Genomic DNA, 20,704 nt, shown 5'->3' with positions numbered 1-20,704 from the left:
ATCCTTGAGCCAAATTTATTTCAACTACTTCTTTCCAACTTATTATTAACAACTTACTACAATCTATCTTCCTGTAAACTTACTGATGTCCTTCAGTATTTCAGGAGATGTCAGATATTACAAAGGTAAAAACACAAGTGGACACAAATGTATTGGATTCAACGAGGTTTCCAGGAATGGCCACAGAGAGCTTCTCTGCTGGGAGCCAGCAAGGGAGATCCCACCCATGACAAGGTCATGCGGAGAGGCCTGATGGGCAAGGCGAGTCAGGTCTCAAGGGGTCCTCTGTCTGAGCATCTACCCCGAAACCAAAATCTGTCTGTTTACTGTCTGCTATACTATACTCTTCTGACATTACCACCTTTTCTCTGGAAAGAGTTAATTCAGAGCTCCAGTTAACAGTCTCCTGCATATAAAAGGAATGTCTCGGCTTAAACCCCTTTTGATGGCTTTCTAACTTATCTGACTGGACTTTACAACTTATGGTTTGTTTACAGCCCCCAACTGTGAGAGGCACGAAGCTCAAAACATCTTAAAGATATAGAGCCTTTTAGAGTTAAGAATTAGTTTGGTGAAGAGTTTGTTGAGTTAATGTTTGCCGCCAGGCCTCCATATCCTTTATCTTTAGGCACCTGGGAGGATATTAATCAATGTAATCGGGATGCAGAAATAGGAATATAGTAGTTTTGATGTTAGCAATACCAGACTTTTGAGTTAATTAATTTTCTCTTTGTTATAAATCACTGTACTCCTTTTTCCTTGTTATAAATTGTTGTATCCTTGCTATGTAAGAATGTAACTTTATTTAGTGCTTTCTGAGAGTGGCACCAGACTTTGGGAAGAACAACATTTTTAAGACAAATAAGTCTTCTGGTTGACAAATCCTTATCAGAAAAGGGCCGTAAAATGTTAATTGGCCTTCTGGCCAGAAGATGATGTAAATCACCTAAGACTTGTGTATACAACTAGGTATGCAGAGAGAAAGCCTGGTCTCGATAAGAGTCAGGGCTGCTGACACTGCATAATTTTATATTATCCATTGATCTCTATGTACAAAAAAAAGGTATAAAAAGCCTTTACAACAATAGAGGAGGGGCCAGTCACTGGACTGGTTTCCCCTGCGTCTTCTTTACTCTATTTTCAGGCTGAATTCCCATCTGGAGCGGGGAGGCTCACCATGTCTACTTACTTGCCCCGGCTTCTAAGATCCATGAGAGAGGGAGCCCAAGGCGGGGCACCCTCCGCTATTCAAACGGGCGCCAGTGGCCCAATGTAGATGGTGCAAATCTCTTGTCCAGAGATTTTATTAGTTCTCCACGTAAACAAGTTATTCAGCCTCTTTTCTCCACTAAAATTTCCTACTATACTATTTCTTCTTAATTTCTTTTATATTTCTAAATAAATAAGTTTTCCTCGCCTACGCCGTCTCCCTTTCGAATTCCCTGGATCCACCGGGGCAGTACCCCGGCACTTCTCTGTCCATGGGATTTTCCAGGCAAGAGTACTGGAGTAGGTTGCCATTTCCTTCTCCAAGAGAGATAACTACTAAGGCTTAAATACTTAAAAAAAAAATCATTTGCTCTTAGTGTCACAAAATCCTTTTGTTTTTTAAAAGTCAAAAATTTAAAGTGGGTTGACAGAAAGTATCCAGCTGAGATGAGGGAAACACCCCACGGAGAGATGCTGTCCACAAACATGACATGGATCAGCCTAGATTTTGTTCACATTTCTGCTTCTGTACCCAAAGCACAAAATGTTCAGAGGCGTAACTCAGACATGCTTTTTAAACTCAGTGAGAAACTTAGGGTCAAAAGCAAACTTACCCATCATGCCCCCGATTTTGTATTCCTTCCAACAAAGCCTCCATCGCCAAATCTCCTTTCTTTTGGCAACTGGGAAAGCAAAAATGTCAGTCAGGAGAAAACTCATTTTTTATGTTGTAACATTCCAACTTCCAAACTTAAGAATGTGCATGAAAGCATACAAATTAACAATGAGAAAATGTAGCACTAATTAGGATAACTGTAGAAGAGTCAAGGAATATCCCTTCAAAAAACAGCAGAAATGAACACACTTCAAAATAACTTACAATGATCCGTGCTGCCAGGGACACTCCTCGCATGACTGAAGTCAAATACCTTATTGTGGCATCCCTACTCTCTCACAGAAGAGCAGGTCTGGGTGGAAGTGGGGTGCTAGCAGCAGAGGGACACAGACACTAACAAAACAAGAGGTCAGAGGAAACATGAGCTTTTTTAAAGAGACAGTGTTAAAAGGTAAATGTTCTGTGCTTGAACTTATTGGTCCATCATGGGAGCTCCTATTCAACTCTAGATGACAGGCCCATGAAGCTCCTAGAACAGCTTCCATCCCCTAAGAGGCGACTACTGACCTCCTTCCTCTGCACTTCATTGTTCTTAGTCCTTAACAGGTCATTTCACTAGTTACATCACACTGGAAATGTCTTTTTTCACACCTTTTTCCCTTACTATTCCACCCTCAAGGGCAGAAAACCAGTTTTATTTATACCTGCAGCTCCAGGGCTTAGTGTGGCATTTCAACCTGATCTGCGCGCTGAATGCTTTCGGCTGGCTTATCTCAATTCCCCTCCCTTTTTTACCTAGCCCCCTGTATAAACTGGTCTATAGCTGGAGAACTGCAGAGAAGAATCTAGCAGAGAAAGAAGGGAAGGGAGACAGAACAGACTATCACAGAAAGAGAAAGACACACCATAAAGAAAGGTAGATGAGACTAGAAAGACCGCCCTTAAATTTGGATATGCCAATGAACAGTAACTGCTGTAGGTTTCTCACTTATCAGAAATCTTCAGAATGTTCGTGTGTCAAACCACTACTCATTCCTGAAGAACTGCTTTCTTCCTTCAAAATTCAGAGGCTCAACTCTGAATCCTCTTCAAATTATATTGCTCTAAGAGGACTTGACCTATCTCTTGAGAAACCTGTATGCAGGTCAGGAAGCAACAAATAGAACTGGACATGGAACAACAGACTGGTTCCAAATAGGAAAAGGAGTATGTCAAGGCTGTATATTGTCACCCTGCTTATTTAACTTACATGCAGAGTACATCATGAGAAATGCTGGGCTGGAAGAAACACAAGCTGGAATCAAGATTGCTGGGAGAAACATCAATCACCTCAGATATGCAGATGACCCCACCCTTATGGCAGAAAGTGAAGAGGAGCTAAAGAGCCTCTTGATGAAAGTGAAAGTGGAGAGTGAAAAAGTTGGCTTAAAGCTCAACATTTAGAAAACTAAGAGTATGGCATCTGGTCCCATCACTTCACGGCAAATAGATGGGGAAACAGTGGCTGACTTTATTTTTCTGGGCCCAAAATCACTGTGGATGGTGATTGCAGCCATGAAATTAAAAGACGCTTACTCCTTGGAAGGAAAGTTATGACCAACCTAGATAGCATACTGAAAAGCAGAGACATTACTTTGCCAACAAAGGTCCATCTAGTCAAGGCTATGGTTTTTCCAGTGGTCATATAGGGATGTGAGAGTTGGACTATAAAACAAGCTGAATGCAGAATTGATGCTTTTGAACTGTGGTGTTGGAGAAGACTCTTGAGAGTCCCTTGGACTGCAAGGAGATCCATCCAGTCCATCCTAAAGGAGATCAGTCCTGGCTGTTCATTGGAAGGACTGATGTTGAAGCTGAAACTCCAATACTTTGGCCACCTGATGCAGAAAGCTGACTCATTTGAAAAGACCCTGATGCTGGGAAAGATTGAGGGCAGGAGAAGGGGACGACAGAGGATGAGATGGTTGGATAGCATCACTGACACAATGGACAAGGGTTTGGATGGACTCCAGGAGTTGGTGATGGACAGGGAGGCCTGGAGTGCTGCGGTTCATCGGGTCTCAAAGAGTTGGACATAACTAAGCAACGGAACTGAACAAACCACTAGATAATACAGTATTGAAACTGAAATAGTGCCTTTCAAGGAATTAATAGTCCAGTACGGGAAAGAAAAAAAATTTACTAAAATGTTCCCCTAAAGTGATAAATACAGGGATAGAGACATGCATAGGGTATCCTGCAAACACAGGAGAATAAGAAGACTGGAAAATACAACCACGGCACATTATCTGCACCTATTTCTAAAGTTACTATCAGGAGTATTAAATAACTATTCATGCATAAATATGGCAGAGAGGATTTCTTTCTAGTTGGTTTATCATTTTTATTATACCAAAATTAGACAAAATAAAAAGTTAAAGGTTTTCATGTTCTATTCCACTGTCTTTCAAACAATGATACAGTCAATTACAACAAGACAAAGATTCTGCTTTGCTCCACTGCAGGGAACTGAACGGCAGTACACAGTTCAGACAGTCCTATGCAGATGAAGATCCAGGACAGAGTCTTATTCTGCAACTAACTAGCTTTGTGTCCTTGGTCTTCACTTTCTTTCTTTATGAAGGGGCATGACCTATATCGTCTCCAAAATTTTTTCCCATTTTTAAAGGGATTCTAATGGCCAAACTCATACATACTGTAAGTACCATGCTCTTCACAACTCTATGTGGATATTTAGATTTAGTAACATAATACACAATATATTTTCTGGATGGCATTATTTAGTAACTAGCAATATTTATTTTGCTGTTGTTCAGTCGCTAAGCTGTGTCTGACACCATGGACTATAGCACGCCAAGTTCCTCTGTCCTCCATTAGTTTCAGGAGTTACTCAAATTCATGTCCAGTGAGAAGCAAAAAGTCACTGAATGCTCAACTGTTCTGCCTTGTCTATACTGTCTAATTCGATCTTCATAACAATCATAAAAGATATATACTATCATTTTGAGGAAACTGAGCCTTGAAAGGTTAACTTGATTATGGTAAACTACAAACCACAGTCCCAGGACTCAAACCTAGGCAGTGTGGCTCCTAAGCTCCAGCCAATAGGTGATCTTTATATATTTTACAGTATTCCAGATCTTAAAATATATCAGCATTATCTTCCTTTGATTTAATAATATCTTCCTGATATAAACAAAATGAAACCAAACTGAAAAGTCTGGACACAGGAAGAAATATAGACTGAACTATGACACCACCTCCATGGACACCAGAGGGCAGTAGCACAACAGTGAACACGGCCCATTTCAGAAATGAAAACCATGGTCTAAGTCTAAGACAATGAGCTCTGTGTCAAACAAAAGGTAGGGGTGATGTAGGGAAGGTAAGTAACAATTGCTATAGAAAATAATCTAATATATAATGTTTTTCTTAAAATACTTTCACCATCTTCTTGAGCAGCTAACAAACACCATCCCTTCTCCTTCCTGAGGATCAGGTAAATAGCAAGAACTCAGATTTTCTACGGACTTTTCTGAGTTTCTCTCGCAGCTGTATCACGGACTCCTTTTCTAAACAATCTGACCCTCATTCAGCTGAATGCAGTACATTACTTTGCTTTCCTTTTTGGCCTGTTCCATGCAATAATTATGTAAAGTTTATTCTTTGTCCAAAACAAATACAATTTTAAGTATTACATTGGTGCAAAAGTAATTATGGTTTTGCACTGTCAAACTTTGCCATTTGATGTTGGAATACGTTTTTATATAAATGTGGTTATGTTGTACATCATTTTAATGCAATTTCTCACTTTATATTTTTTTGCTAATGACTTATTACTTGCTATTTATATTTATTTTAGACTAGGGAAATGATGTTAGACAAAAAGTAAATTTGAACAATTTTCTTGAGTTCAAAATGGGTCATAAAGTAGCAGAGAAAACTCATAACATCAACAATGTATTTGGACCAGGAACTGCTAATGAATGTACAGGGCAATGGTGGTTCAAGAAGTTTTGCAAAGGAGACGAGAGGCCTGAAAATGACCAGCCATCAGAAGTTGACAACAAACAAGTGAAAGGATCACTGAAGCTGATCCTCTTACAACTACAGAAGTTGTTGAAGAACTCAACATCAACCATTCTATAGTCGTTTGGCATTTGAAGCAAATTGGAAAGGTGAAAAAGCTCAGTAAGTGGGTGCCGCATGAGCTGACCGCAAATCAAAAAAAAAAAAGTCATTCTGAAGTGTCATCTTCCCTTATTGTACACAACAATGAACCATTTCTCAATCAGACTGTGATGTGCAATGAAAAGTGGATGTTGTAGGATAAATGGCAACCACCACCTCAGCGGTTGTACTGAAAAGAAGCTCCAAAGCACTTCCCAAAGCCAAATTTGCACCAAAAACAGGTCATGATCACTGTTCGGTGGTCCACTACAGCTTTCTGAATCCCAGTGAAACCATTATATGTGAGAAGAACGCTCAGCAAATTGATGAGCTGCACCAAAAACTGCAATGCCTGCAGCTGGCACTAGTCAGCAGAAAGGGTCCAAGTCCTCTCCACAACAACGCCTGACCACATGTCACACAACCAACACTTCAACAGTTTAACTAATTGGGCTACAAAGTTTTGCCTCATCCCCCATATTCACCTGACTCAACCGACTACCACATCTTCAAGCATCTTGACAACTTTTTGCAGGGAAAATGCTTCCACAACCAGCGCGGTGGCAGAAAATGCTTTCCATGAGTTCACGGAATCCCAAGGCATGAATTTTTATGCTACAGGAATAAAGAAACTTATTTGTTGTTGGCAAAAATATGTTGACTGTAATCGTTCCTATTTTGACTGGGCTTCCCAGGTGGCGCTAGTGGTAAAGAAACTGCCCACCAATGGAGGAGACCTAAGAGACATGGGTTCGATCCTAGGGTGGGGAAGATCCTCTGGAGAAGGGAATGGCAATCCACTCCAATGGACTGCAGAATCCCAAGGACAGAGGAGCGTGGCAGGCTACAATGGGGTCGCAAAGAGTTGAACATGACTGAGCAACTTAACACACTATTTTGATTAATAAAGATGCACTTGAGCCTACTTATAAAGATTTAAAATTCACAGTCTGAAACCACAACTATGTTTGCATCAATCTGTTAATTAGTTTGATAATCTGTTATTCCTTGCCATTAACATAAAATGTTAAAGTAGTTAAATGGAAACCTTGTAGCTCTATAATTGGTACAAGACAAGCTTACTCATTTCAGCATTTAGACCAAGACATCAACAAACAAAAGTTATAAGTTATAATTAAAAATCTCCACTGGAATGAAGACTGTTTTAAATCAGTGAAATCTAGAATAAGGTGGTTAAAGGAAACATAGGCTTTTTCATCAAGTCTGGAAAGCTGGGAAAACATACTTTAAATCTTAGAGAAAAAGAATCCGAAGAGGTTATATAATAATGGGCAAATCTTTGAAATTCATTAACATATTGGAATTTAAGAGCTAGAAAGGACCAGAAGGCCTCCAATTTAGCTTCTTCACTTCATAGGTCAGGAAAAATATCCAGAGGTATGTGCCTGAGATCAAATTATTCACAAAATGGGATACAGAAAGAAAATCTAGTTGGAATTATGAATTAATCCTAAGGGAAAGAATATGTCTATTCATCAAGTCTCATTTTAAAGGAGGATTACAATGTTTTGTCCCTTACCTGCCTTGGTGTTATTGTGATTACAAAGATCTGTGGCTGTGTCAGATACACTATGACTCAAAAACTGTACCTGCTCCAACAAATAATCAGTATCATTTACAAATGCCCAGAAGGGTTCCTACTTAAGGGAGAAAATTATCAGATAAAAGATCAAAGAAACCTCCCAAAATAAAAGTGAAATTTTAAAACATGGTCTAAATTATGACTCCAAATTCAGAAAGAATAAGGGCAAAGACTAAGAAATCTTTAGTAGATAAAAATACAATCTTACATGGTAAAAATGCCGTAAGCAAAGCTGAAAGATAAATGAAAACAATATTTAAAAGTTTTACCAAAAAGGGTTAATTTTCCAAACGCATAAAGACCTTCTAAAAACTGACAGGAAAAAAGAAATCTATAGAAAAATGGACAGAAGATATGAACAAAGAGTTCAGAGAAAGAGAAATCCAAATGAACTTAAACATATGAACAGATCCTCAACCCTGTTCACGGTAGAGAAATATAAACTACATGTTATGCGTGATTGTCAAAATACATTAAGCATATAAAATTATATGCAGATATATAACATATAGTGCATTGGTTCTTACATAAGGACAAGCCCCAAACTGGTAAATATGATACCTATAAGAAAGGGAAATAGTCAGGGTGGAGAAAACAGAAAACTAAACTTGTCAGGATAGACCTTAATGGGTACTTGTTTTATAGGCACTATGCCAGTGTTTTACTTATAATGAAACAAATCCAAATGAAGAAAGAAAAAAAGCAGTATTGAAAATTACTGGAAACAAAATAAACTATCGACTAGATACCAAGTTGGCAGCCTTACCATGTAACAAATTGCTTCATATGCTTTGAAAACACTACTGTACATATTTCAAGTGGGGTAGGTACTAAGGACAAAAAAGTACTACAAAGAAATCCTAAACACCATTCAGGAAACAGTTAACAGTAAATTTGATATCCTTAATTTAAAAGAATTACATACAGGAAAAAAGTAACTATGTTAATAAGCAAAAGGGAAAAAGATATAAAAAATATAAAATCAAGTGTTTTTAAAAAGCTATGAAATTAAATTGGCAATATCAATGTGAATTCTGTATGGTTCTTGTTTTTTAAATGTACCTATTTCCTAACTCTGGCTACTGTAAATCCTAAAACCAATGACCAACCTAGTAGCAAGAGCACCTCTGGCACCCAGACTTATCTCTCAAATCACCTCAAGGAACCAGGGCTTCTTGGTGGCCAGAAATGTGTAAGTGAGCCAGGAACATGTTTTAAAAGAAAATAAGGAAACTCTCAAAGACTACCACTGGTCATATCAAAGTGGACAGGAGCCAACTTAAACAGGCTGCCACTTGCCAACAACTTAAGTATGCAAGAAGAAAAAAAGACTGCAATAGGTTGAGACAGTTAAAATATATTCAAATCTATAAGTTCATGATGATTTAAAAAAAAGAAAATCCTCATGGTTACCTTTGAAGGTTGCTAGGCCACCAACTCATTACTGTGCTCTGAAAATAGAGGGAAAGAATTAAGCATTTTTCTTGCTTGTCCTGTACAAACTGTATTTCAAATAGCTGGTGGGGTAATCAAACAGCTGGTGAGTTAAAAAGTTCTTCATAAAAAATTTCCAGCTAATAAATACTAAGGAATGATGGAATCAGAAAATCACTATATTGCAGCCCCTAATGCAATGGATATAAGCAATTTAAATCCATGAAAGGATCTCACCATTAAGTGAATGGTTCATGGATAATTTCATGATGAATGGATTGGCTGACAATACCTGAACCCACGCTGCTCAATCTTAACATTAAGAAAGAGAGAAACTCAGAAATAACATGCCTCACTTAAGTATTTTCCACCAACAATGAAATCTTCCTCTGCTTCCTCCCCCAAAAGAAGTCAAGCTTCTAGATCAGTGCTGTTCAACCGAATTTTATGCAATTATGAAGACACTTTATATATGCAGCGTTTGAAGAGTAGCTATTTGGCATATGTGACTATTCAGTTCAGTTCAGTTCAGTTGCTCAGTCGTGTCCGACTCTTTGCGACCCCATGAATCGCAGCACGCCAGGCCTCCCTCTTCATCACCATCTCCCGGAGTTCACTCAGACTCACGTCCATCGAGTCCGTGATGCCATCCAGCCATCTTATCCTCGATCGTCCCCTTCTCCTCCTGCCCCCAATCCCTCCCAGTATCAGAGTCTTTTCCAATGAGTCACCTCTTCTCATGAGGTGGCCAAAGTACTGAAGTTTCAGCTTCAGCATCATTTCTTCCAAAGAAATCCCAGGGTTGATCTCCTTCAGAATGGACTGGTTGGATCTCCTTGCAGTCCAAGGGACTCTCAAGAGTCTTCTCCAACACCACAGTTCAGAAGCATCAATTCTTCGGCACTCAGCCTTCTTCACAGTCCAATTCTCACATCCATACATGACTACTGGAAAAACCATAGCCTTGACTAGACGGACCTTAGTCCGCCAAGTAATGTCTCTGCTTTTCAATATGCTATCTAGGTTGGTCATAACTTTCCTTCCAAGGAGTAAGCGTCTTTTAATTTCATGGCTGCAGTCACCATCTGCAGTGATTTTGGACACTTGAAATGTGGCCAATGCAACTAGAAACTGAATATTTTAGTTTTATTTAATTTTAATTCATTTAAATAGCCACAGGTGGCTGACACCTACTATATGGGCTGTGCAAATCTAGATCTCACTACCAGTTTATTTCCTTTAAAGGAAATAAAGGGAACAGGTGTACAAGTTAAAAGATGGCATCTGGATGCAATGAACTAAATCTAGAATGTTAAGGGTAAAAAGGGAGGCAACAAAATTGTAACATTAAAAAAGACTGAGGGACTTCCCTGGAGGTCCAGTGGTTAAGACTCTGCCTTCTAGTACAGTGGGTTGCTGGTTCCATCCCTGGTCGGTGAGCTAAACTCCCACATGCCAAGTGGCCAAAAAACCAAAACATAAAACAGAAGCAATATTGTAATAAATTCAATAAAAGACTTTAAAAATGATCTTCATCAAAACAAACCAAAAAAATCTTTAAAAAAAAATACAGAAAAAGATTGAAAGAGTGTATCAACTCAGTGCAACACATGGATCTCTATGGGATTTTAATCCAAACAAGCTGATTTTAAAAACACATATATGGGACAGGTGGGAAAATCTGAACCCAGACTGAATACTGACAATGTTGTTCAGTCGCTAAGTCATGACCAACTCTTCCCAACCCCATGGACTACAGCACGCTAGGCTTCCCTATCCTTCACTATCTCCTGGAGTTTACTCAAACTTACGTCCAATGAGTCAGTGATGCCATCCAACCATCTCATCCTCTTCCACTGCCCCTTTCTCTTCCTGCCCTCAATCTTTCCCAGCATCAGAGTCTATAGGATACTAATTTTCATAGATGTGATGACAAAACTGGTTTTCTAAAGCTGAAAACACAATCTGAGTTCTTAAAAAAATTTAAAGTAACACAGAAACCAAAAATTCAATTCCTGAAACCGAGGTCAGTGTCAGTTTTAGCTGAATTTCAAATCAAGCTTCCGAAAAGTAGGAAGCTCTAGTAAAGTTGACTACTGATGCTGTTACCATCCAAAATACTACGTTAACTGCGAACGGGAAGGGCCAAAGTTGTTCTACCTTTTAACGGGAGACAAGTGGCATCAATACAATTAATACATACAACAACTACAATAATTGTTAAAACCTGAATCTATATCTATTTTAAAGAGCATTGTAACTGAATGTTTATAAATATCTAGCCCATTTTAATTTCAGTCGTTCTTACTATACTGATCACTGATGATATAGTCAAAAGGCAAGAAGCTCAAGATAAAAAGCTAATGATACATTTCAAATAAGAAAATACATACCCTTTATTATATCATTAAGCTACAGCTATGATCAGTATAGAAATATTTGAAGGTAACATGTAGTTAATGATCCTTATGGTTTCCTCTTCGTATCTAGAAAATAGTTAAATGCAAGCATGTGGGGAACTGTGTAACTACAGGGTACAAATCCTACAGTACTGTTTTATTAAAGGAAGGAAAAAAATGTTAACACTGGTTTAAGGAACCGTTTGTAAGGCTTAAGGAAAACTACTCTGCGCAATACGTGTGCTTTAACTAGACGCTGTAAATGAACACGAGTCGCTGACAGCAAGCTCACTTTTACTCTCTGATGTTGTAAAAACTACATTATGAGCCTAGGTTTACTGCTTTCAAATATGTTCATGATTATAGTGTTTTATGGACCCATCCCTTTTTTTCTCTCTTTATTTCCCATCCCTGATTTCTATGGAGCAATAAGTTCAGGGTTCCCCAAATTCTGTCCTTCAGGATTTCTGCCACATTACCGTACCTCTGGAACTAACATTAAGGTTTTTAAGTCAATTATTTTTAAAAACGTGCTAAATTTCCCGCCCACAAATGAACCACTATCACCTGCCGTCAGTAACCTAAGCCGCAACAAGGCTAGAAGCTAGCCAGATGAGGCAGCCCAGGCGGGAGGGCTGGGCCGAGGGTACCTCCCCAGAAGTGGCAGACCGACTCGCTGCCCACTCCGCTGGGAGAAGAGGAGCAGCTCGCCCACCCCGCCGCCCTCCCGCCGGCCGGCCTCAAGGGAAGGGCTGGACCACCTGGCTAGCCCGAACTGCGCGCCGTGGGAGGCCATAGCTTGCTTCGCGGCTCCGCGAAGCGTTTGCGGCGAGGAGGGGCGGGGCGCCGGGGCGGAGCCGGGCCGGCGGAGGCGAGCCTGGAGGCCAGCGGGCGGCTGAGGAAGTCGGCCCCCGGCCATTCGGCCGCTCAGTCTGCGGCCGCACTGCAGCCAGGGCTGCCTCCGGTTCCGGACACGAGCACCCGTCGCCTGTTGGACTTTCACACACGCGGTTACAGGCCTGCCACGAGCGCGCCCCCGAGTCTTCCCGCCGTTACCTCCGGACGGGGGCGCGCACGCGCGTCACCGCCAACCTGACGTCCAGTCACGGTCTTCGGAACATTCGTTCCGCCTACTGCTCCCCTGACTTTTGATTGAAGCAACGTCCTCCTTGACTCCCCCTCCGCCCGCCAAATGGGCTCACCGACATCCGGGGATCGGAGAGCAGGGCGCGTCGGTCACATGACCGCTGGGGGCGTGGTTCTGGCCGCGCTGGGCCAGTGCTGGTAAAGGTTTCCCGCGCCCTAGCTTAGGTAGTGTAGGAGAGGCGCGTGTTCGGGTTTCGGCCGATCCTATCGGCAGATGTCGTTGTCCTCACCTCATCCTCATTGCTGCCTCCCTTACCGCTCGTCTGGAGGGTAGAAAGGGACTTACACGACGGTCCTGCACTTCCCCCTCTTCCGCATTTGGTAGAGACCGCCTTGGGCCGGAAGCCGAGGCTGTGGGGCGGGATCCCACGCCGGTACGGACGGTAGTGGCCCGAGAGGGTCATATTTAGCGGGGGAAAAGGCATTCCAGGTTTGCTCTTTTAACTACAAGTTTACGGAGCTCTAAAACAGGTGAATAAAACTGCCCCTTGTCCCGGAGAAACGCACGCACCGCTTGTCTGGGAAGACCCTGTAACGGGCAATGTAACAAGCTCCTGATGGGGCCCATTCACTGCGCCCAGAGAAATATGGAACCTGCGGAGGGGCGGATACCGCGTTCTTCTTGGAGCTTAGAGAAAGCTTCCTGCAGGAGGCAACCTGGGAGCTAAGTTGTTTAGAGTGACTGGGGGTTAAATGAGGAAAAAAGGAAGACGACAGAGCATTGCAAGCTTTGGGACAGTCACGTGTGTAAGAAAGATTTTGTTCAGGAAAGTGGTAACAGTTAATTATGGGGACTGGCAAGTGCCTGGGACCCTGGCTGTGACCTGGTCATTGCCCGCCTTGTACTTTCCACGCTTCCAGGCCCTGAAGAGTGAAGGCACCTTAGCGCCTAACTCTGGAAATGAGATGTTAGCCCCGATGAGCTGACACCCAACTTTGAGTTTGGAAGGAAAAATAGGTGTTCGTGATGGGGCAAAGAGACCTTTTTAGGTGCAAAGGCTGGAAAGCGTGACAAGTTAGATATATTCTAAAGAAGAATAGGTGAAAAACGATTTGAGGCCAAATTGGGGAAAAGCATGCTGAATCATTAATAAAAAATTTATGCACAGCAATTGAAAACTAATGCTTGAACGATCAGTCATAAAGCCAACTTAACTTGCCTAGTGAATCATAAAAACAAGGAACCATTCAAGGGCAGAATGCATGCTGACGCTGAGTGATCTGAGAAAGCTTTACCAAAAGATGGAATCCACGTGTGACTAGGAAGATCAGCTGGGACGTACTGTGATGTTATAAAGAAACTGTAATCTAATCCAGGTGAGATGAGTCTCCCTGGATGATCCAATGCCAAACATCCACACTAGAAAGCCTAGAGAACCCTAGTAGCTGGATTACATCATCTTTTCATTCTTCATGTTTAAGAAATAAGCTCTTTGGTTTACAGGTCCCATCCGACAAGATCAAAGCTGCAAGAGAATGGACAGTGAGGTACAGAGAGATGGAAGGATCTTGGATTTGATTGACGATGCTTGGCGAGAAGACAAGCTGCCTTATGAGGATGTTGCAATACCACTGGTAGGCTGTAATGTGTGCTGAGGGTGATGGGTTAAAGGTCTGATCTGGTAGACCCTAGTAGCTGTAGGTTATCAATGGACAAATCTAAAGTCAAAGAAATCAAAACTATGGAGTCCTCTGACGCCATACTCTGGAGAGTATTTAGCTCAACTTTGTATTTGAAGAGAAATGTGGTTCAGATTGCTGAGGTGACCAGCTCAATTAGAGGTCATATGAGAACTAGAACTGAGGTCTTCTGAGCCATGTTCTGCCCACCACACCAAAGGTAGTAAAGAATTTAATGCACACCATGAGGAGGAACAAGAAACAGTGGTATATGCACTTAATTTCCCTACCTGTGGCCTGTCATTTTTAGAAACTCACAGTTTTGGAACACATATCTATTCTAGGTTCCCTGGAAAATATTCAGAAGAGACCTGGCTTTTCTTCTTTTACATTTAGATCATCAGGCTCTTTTCTTTCCTAATCTCTGGAAAATTCTTCTGCAGGGAGTTTGTTAAGCCTCACGTCATAAGATCTAAACGTTTTACTCGAATAAATGCTTACTAAAAATTCTGTCATAAAATTTTTGTCATAGAAGCCTAACAAGAAGAACAAGGACTGTTTTTCTTTAGAGCCTGCCAAGAGTTGTCGATTAAATAGAATTTGCGAGCCGGTGGTCTGCTGCAGCCATATGTTTTCATTTAAGAATAAGAGGTAATGTGTTCAAGGAATAATACACGTAACAGATAATAAATGACAGCTTAGTTCAAGTTTAGAAAAATAAAAGAGCATAATAAGAATTATAGCTCCACTTTCATTGAATACCTGTTTTGTGCCATGGACTGAGGTTGCAACCTGACTTATTTTATCTATATCCTTAAAAGAACCTTCGGGGGTGATGATGATGTCCCCACTGTACAGGAAGAAAATAGGATCAAAGAGGGGATCTTGCCCAAAGGTTGGTAGCTAATAAGCTGGACTTCACACTGAGGTCTGTGAGGCTCCAGGTCCTGTCCTGTGGACTTTTGTTGGTTCTTTCATTCCACAAGTGATTCTTTGAAGCCTATTGTGTGCCTTAAGACTAGGTAAACATAAGGATGTTTTCTGCCCCTCTGAGTCTAGAAAGGCAACATACATCAAAAAATAATTGTAATAGTAAATGTTCTGAGTGGAGGTCATGAACAGCTGTGTCGTCTGAAAAGTGACTGCTTGCCTGGTGGGCGTTAGAAAGGGCTTCAAGAGGAAAATCACATTTAAGCTGGTCGTATGGGAGGAACAGAGGGTTAGCGAGGGTAGACAAGCAGTGGGAACAGATATGCGAAAGTTTTGAATGGCTTTGGGAGATAGTAAGGTATTCAGTGTGGATGGAAAATATAACTGTTTTAAGTAAGAAGAAAAATTGGTCTTGGACCTTATTTTGAGAGGAGCATTTGATACCAAGCTTACCCCTCATCCTGAGGAGTGAGGATCCTCAAAGTAGAGATCTGCTATGTTCAAAAATACTAGAAGATCAGTTCAGCAGCATTATTAGAGAATGTCTGCCAAGGAGAAAGGAGCTGGTGACAGAGCAGAGAGGCCAGTTAGGAAGCTAATGCAGTGTCTAGACAAAGGAGGAGGGCCTAAACAAAGGCAAGAAAGTGCAGAGGAATTGCTAAATTCTGGACATGCTAACAGCAGGATTTGGGGACCATTTGTGTGGATGGGGTTGAGGGAGAGGGAAATCTTTATGCTGACTTCCAAGCTGTAGCCTGGCCCTGTTGCTAATCCATGTCTTTTCCCCAGGCAATGTCTTTTCCCCTAAGGCAATGTTTGTGTCAGTTAGCTTTTGCTGCTGCCTAACAAATATCCCCAAAATATGGTGGCTTAAAACAATAGCTATTTATGTCATGATTTTGTCACTCAGCTGAGTGTTCTTGTCTTTGCCAGCATGGTTGATCCCTGCTGGACTTGGTATTTTACAGTGGGCCAGCAAACTGGCTGGTGGCTAAGTAATTATAGAGGCTTTGACATGTCTCACAGTTAGCAGGCTGTCAGCTGGAATAATGAGCTAACTAGGCCACAGTCTCATTATCCAGCAGATTAGCCCAAACTTCACATAGTCATTTTCAGATTCTAAGAACAGGATGAGAGGAAACTGCAAGGCTTCCTGGAGCCTAGACCCAGAAGTCACATGACCAACCCCAGCTGAGGGTTGGGGAAATAAACTCTGACATTTCACAGGAGTAGCTGCAAAGAATTGTGGCCATTTTTTGATACTTTGTGTTTGTTTTCCAGGCACATAGGCAATTTTATATGTTGGCATTTGTTGCAAGAGACAATAGTGACCAAATTAAAGACATGCTTATTTTAGAATGAGATGAAATTAAATAATTGATTAACCAAGGACTTGTTTATGCTTTGTCAGCTACAAGTAGTTATTGAAACCAAATTTTCTCTTTGAGTGCATTATTGCTTTACAGTAAATAATCATTCCTTTCATTTTGTACAAGTGTATTTGAATCTGAGTTTTCCCTTTGTAGAGCAAAATGTGTGTGATTCAGATATACTTGTACATCTTACAATTAAATCATTTTATTCATATTGAATGTCATTTTGAAGGAAAAAGTTATTATATTCATACTGCAGGTTGGAGTCCAGTGGAAAATCCTGTCTGGATATTGAGTAACAGTTTGCTGCCCTTAAAAATAAAGTCTGCTAAGTCGCTTCAGTCGTGTCCGACTCTGTGCGACCCCATATACGGCAGCCCCCCAGGCTCTGCCGTCCCTGGGATTCTCCAGGCAAGAACACTGGAGTGGGTTGCCATTTCCTTCTCCAATAAAATAAATAAATAAAAATATAAATAAATTAAAAAAATAAATATAAATATAAATAAATTCTAAATTAAGATAAATGAAAAGAAATATATTGGTATCAGAGAATTCTAGTACTAAGCAGAGTTCTGATAGTAACAAATTTAAATACAAGGAAACTATCAAAAAATTCTCACCACACCACAAAAAACTGGTGAACTATGTGAGTTGATGGACGTGTTACCTAGCCTTACTGCAATAATCATTTCACAATATATACGTGTATCAAATCGTGTTGTACACCTTAAACTTACACGATGTTACATGTAAATTAAATCTCAGTGAACCTGGAAATACATAAGGACACTACCCCAGATTCTACACTAAGTGTGGCCCATAGCTTACCATTTTCAGACAATTGTGGGTAAGCTGTGTTGCTTTCTGTTGCCCTGCTCCAGCACTAGAGGGAAGTCTCTTCTATTGTCTTATGTTTCCATGCTCCCCACTTACCTCCATTATGTAACAGAGGCACGTTGGATACCTTTGAATTGTTTTGAATGGATTGTTTTGAATACCTTTCTCGTGCGTAAGGAATATGCCAGCAGCTGTGGCATTCTATAAAGCAGCCTCCCCACTCCACCCACTCCAAAAGATTTAGTGCTGGCTGATTTCATTGTTCCTAGCCACTGGTGCGGAGAAGGCAATGGCACCCCACTCCAGTACTCTTGCCTGGAAACTCCTATGGACAGAGGAGCCTGGTGGCTGCAGTCCATGGGGTCGCTGAGAGTTGGACACGACTCAGTGACTTCACTTTCACTCTTCACTTTCATGCATTGGAGAAGGAAATGGCAACCCACTCCAGTGTTCTTGCCTGGAGAATCCCAGGGACGGCGGAGCCTGATGGGCTGCTGTCTATGGGGTTGCACAGAGTTGGACACTACTGAAGCGACTTAGCAGTAGCAGCAACAGCCACTAGTGAGGATGGCAAGTAGTTCATGCCCTGGACACCCCATGCAGTGCTGGGCACCTGACCTGCGTTACCTCACTTAGCCCTCACAGCAGTTCTGTGAGGCGAGGACTACTTTTTTCTCTCATTGCTGAAAAGGAATCAGTCTCCCAAGGTCTGAATACCTTGCCCAAGTACCCCAGGAAATGGTGGAGTAATGGGCTAGGATCCCAGTGGCTCCAGGAATCCTGTGTCTTTAGCCTTCTGCCATAGTGCCTCCCATACAAGCCCCAGAGTCATGATGCGGTTGTTCTGACTGGAGGCAGATGGGGCACGTTTGATCAAAACTTGTGGGTTTTTTCCTCACTTTTCTTGATTCTTGCTTTTTCTGTAGGATATATTTCTATACTACCTGTTTCAGAAACTCACAGGTTTTCATTACATTTTCAAAGTAAGCCATCGTTCTGAATGTCCTTTGTACCTTTTCAGAATGAGCTTCCTGAACCTGAACAGGACAATGGAGGCACCACAGAATCTGTTAAAGAACAAGAGATGAAGTGGACCGACTTGGCCTTACAATACCTCCATGAGAACGTTCCCCCCATAGGAAACTGACTCCTGGCTCCTTGTTCATCAACAGAGTTTTTTTAAAAAAATACAGATACAAAACATTTTCTTTCTGTCTCCTAACTTAAATCTTTTAGTGATAGATGAACACTCAAAAATGTGCAACTAATTTTGTGGCAGCAAAATACAGTGTGAAAATACTCCATCAGGTTGAGAAGCTGATTGCAGTTTCTTAGGGATGGAGAACATCTGGCCCTTTGAACCTGAAGTTCTTCACTGACTAGCTTGTGTCTGAACATGATTCATTAAACATTTGCCTTTAATTCTGATTTTGCTTTACTGTCAGAGTTCATCACTTCCCGACTACTTTTATGTGTCCTGTGACACAGGTGACGACTGGGGATATGAGAGGGAAAGGTGAAGAAAGACAAAGTCAGACGTGAGAATGAACTCCCATTCTGAGACTCATCTGAGTGGAGTCTGTAGATGCTGTGGATACATAGCCTGGTCACCAACTACTGGGATTCCTAAAATTCCCCATGAAATTTTCAAAACTTAGATAAATTTACAAATTAAAAGCTATCTTGACAATTAACTTCTCTTCTCCCTACAACTTTCTGTGGTGCCTCAGGAAAGGTGAGATGGACCACTAGTTTTACCCAGTAACAGGATTCTTTATTTTCTCAAAACCCTTTAAGGTATAACTGAAGCACTGGAGAGTCAATATTTGGTTACACATTTGAGTAAGAACTTGTATTTTGAATAACACATTGATGGACATTTATTTCCCAGAATTATTTGCCTCTGTACGTGGTATCACTCTTGTGCTCTCCCCAGATTGTAAACTCTGCGGGGAGAGGCCCTGGTTTTAACATCTGTACCCCTCATCATAAAACTGGAAACACTGAATAATTGAAATCTCTCATCATTTTTAACTGGGTCATTTTATTTACATACCTTTTAGGAATAAGAAGTATACCACAAAACAAATGAACTGATTTTAGGGTTTCAATCAGAAACATGGTTGTAACAACTCACCTGTCATCCAGACGCACCCAGGCTGATGGGGTCCCTGGATATCAGTGACTTGCCCAGAAGTCATTCATCTCAGGATAAAGGGCTCAGTTCACCAGTCCCTCAGTAACCAAAGACAGCTCAGTAAAAAAGAAAATTAGGATGTTCAGAAAAAAACATACCAAGAGAAAACAAAGGTTTTCAAAAAATTACCTAAAATTCCACAGTTTTTCCACATTCTAGTTATCTGAGAGCTTTACTACAGCTTTACTTGTGGTATATAATAACCCAAGACACTGACATCTGGAAATCCAGCCTTGCTTGTGGGCCCAACCTTTCCCAGGAGTATTGGTAGACCAGTCTCGCAGTATGAGACTGGTAAACTAGACCGTTGTTGGTTTATCTGCTTGGTGGTGACCCTCATCTGAGAACTGCTCCCACAACACATTTGTGACCCGTGATAGGGTGGCAGAACAGTAGCTCACTGCAAGGAATTAGGTGACCGATTCTAGGCCAAATTGTCAACTGCAGCTTTAGAATCTGCCCACCTAGGCCTGGCTGGATGGTGGGCTCAAGAGATGCTAGGCTGCCCTTGTAGGGTGCCTCCCTAACCACAGGAGCTGAAATACCCGCGGAGGAAGGTGTCTGCAGAGGGGCTGAAGGGCTGTGTCCACGTGGGCCTCCTGTGGTTCCTGTGCCTTGGCTGCTGTGCTTTCCAGTTCAGCGCATGTGTGCTGCTCTCTGTGGGAGGCACCCCACTAGGTACCGGTAATGGCAGTGAACAAAAAGCACGGCTTCTGCCTTCATTTAGTGGGGAACAGTATTAAACCAATAGGCATACGAATCTGTGGTTTTAAGTTGTGACACATACTAGGGAGAAAAAGGATGTCCCTTAGGTTCCCAGAAGCAAAATCAGAAGTGGTTTCTTCTGCAAGGAGTTTTTTGAGATTAAGCTCCCTGGAGAAGCCTGTGAGGGAAGCAGGGTGGGGTCGAGGAAGAACCTGAGCAAAGAAGGGCTTCAGCTGGAGTCTGGCCTGTGCCTCATTCCTGGGAGCTACAGAGCATGATGTCACGAGAGTCTCCCCACCTTGAGGCAGGGTCCTAGGCCTTTGAGCCCAGTATCTGGTGGTCAGTCATCAGCTCTGCCCTCTTGGGCCTCCCTGGCGGCTCGGATGGTAAGGAATCTGCCTGTGATGCAGGAGACCCATGTTTGATCCCTGGGTAGGGAAGATCCCCTGAAAAGGGAATGGCAAC

General features: G+C 41.7%; 2 protein-coding genes across 20 annotated transcripts in view; one reads left to right on the top strand and one right to left on the bottom strand.

Moving 5' to 3' along the window:
* Positions 1–12,930, bottom strand: part of CEP63 (centrosomal protein 63) — a 79,445-nt gene extending 66,515 nt beyond the window's left edge. For 2 of the 11 annotated variants that reach the window (XM_040232888.1, XM_040232919.1), the window contains exons 1-2: positions 12,488–12,637; positions 1,824–1,892 (exon numbers count right to left, since the gene is read on the bottom strand). In XM_040232888.1, the coding sequence (XP_040088822.1) occupies positions 1,824–1,867 (44 nt within the window). In that variant the 5' untranslated portion in view covers positions 1,868–1,892; positions 12,488–12,637. Of the gene's footprint in view, positions 1–1,823; positions 1,893–9,011; positions 9,050–11,425; positions 11,519–12,487 lie in introns of those variants that run through there. The other 9 variants (XM_040232906.1, XM_040232954.1, XM_040232880.1 and 6 more) reach the window with 8 other exon arrangements.
* On the top strand, positions 12,679–18,765 carry ANAPC13 (anaphase promoting complex subunit 13). Of its 9 annotated transcripts, none has more exons than XM_040233035.1 (3): positions 12,679–12,715; positions 14,022–14,152; positions 18,359–18,765. In XM_040233035.1, exons 2-3 carry the CDS (start codon positions 14,054–14,056, stop codon positions 18,482–18,484), a joined length of 225 nt encoding a protein of 74 aa, XP_040088969.1. In that variant the 5' UTR covers positions 12,679–12,715; positions 14,022–14,053; the 3' UTR covers positions 18,485–18,765. The 9 variants fall into 9 exon arrangements, with proteins under 9 accessions (XP_040088969.1, XP_040088980.1, XP_040088917.1 ...); XM_040233046.1 differs by lacking the exon at positions 12,679–12,715 and adding an exon at positions 12,724–12,742; XM_040232983.1 differs by lacking the exon at positions 12,679–12,715 and adding an exon at positions 12,906–13,048 and having other exon boundaries at positions 14,020–14,152.
* Positions 18,766–20,704: the final 1,939 nt, after the last annotated feature.

The sequence above is a fragment of the Oryx dammah genome, unplaced genomic scaffold, assembly GCF_014754425.2.
Source record: "Oryx dammah isolate SB20612 unplaced genomic scaffold, SCBI_Odam_1.1 HiC_scaffold_2, whole genome shotgun sequence".
Classification (NCBI taxonomy): domain Eukaryota; kingdom Metazoa; phylum Chordata; class Mammalia; order Artiodactyla; family Bovidae; genus Oryx; species Oryx dammah.
The sequence above is the reverse complement of the archived record's forward strand: the minus strand, read 5'-3'. Positions and strand labels throughout refer to the sequence as shown.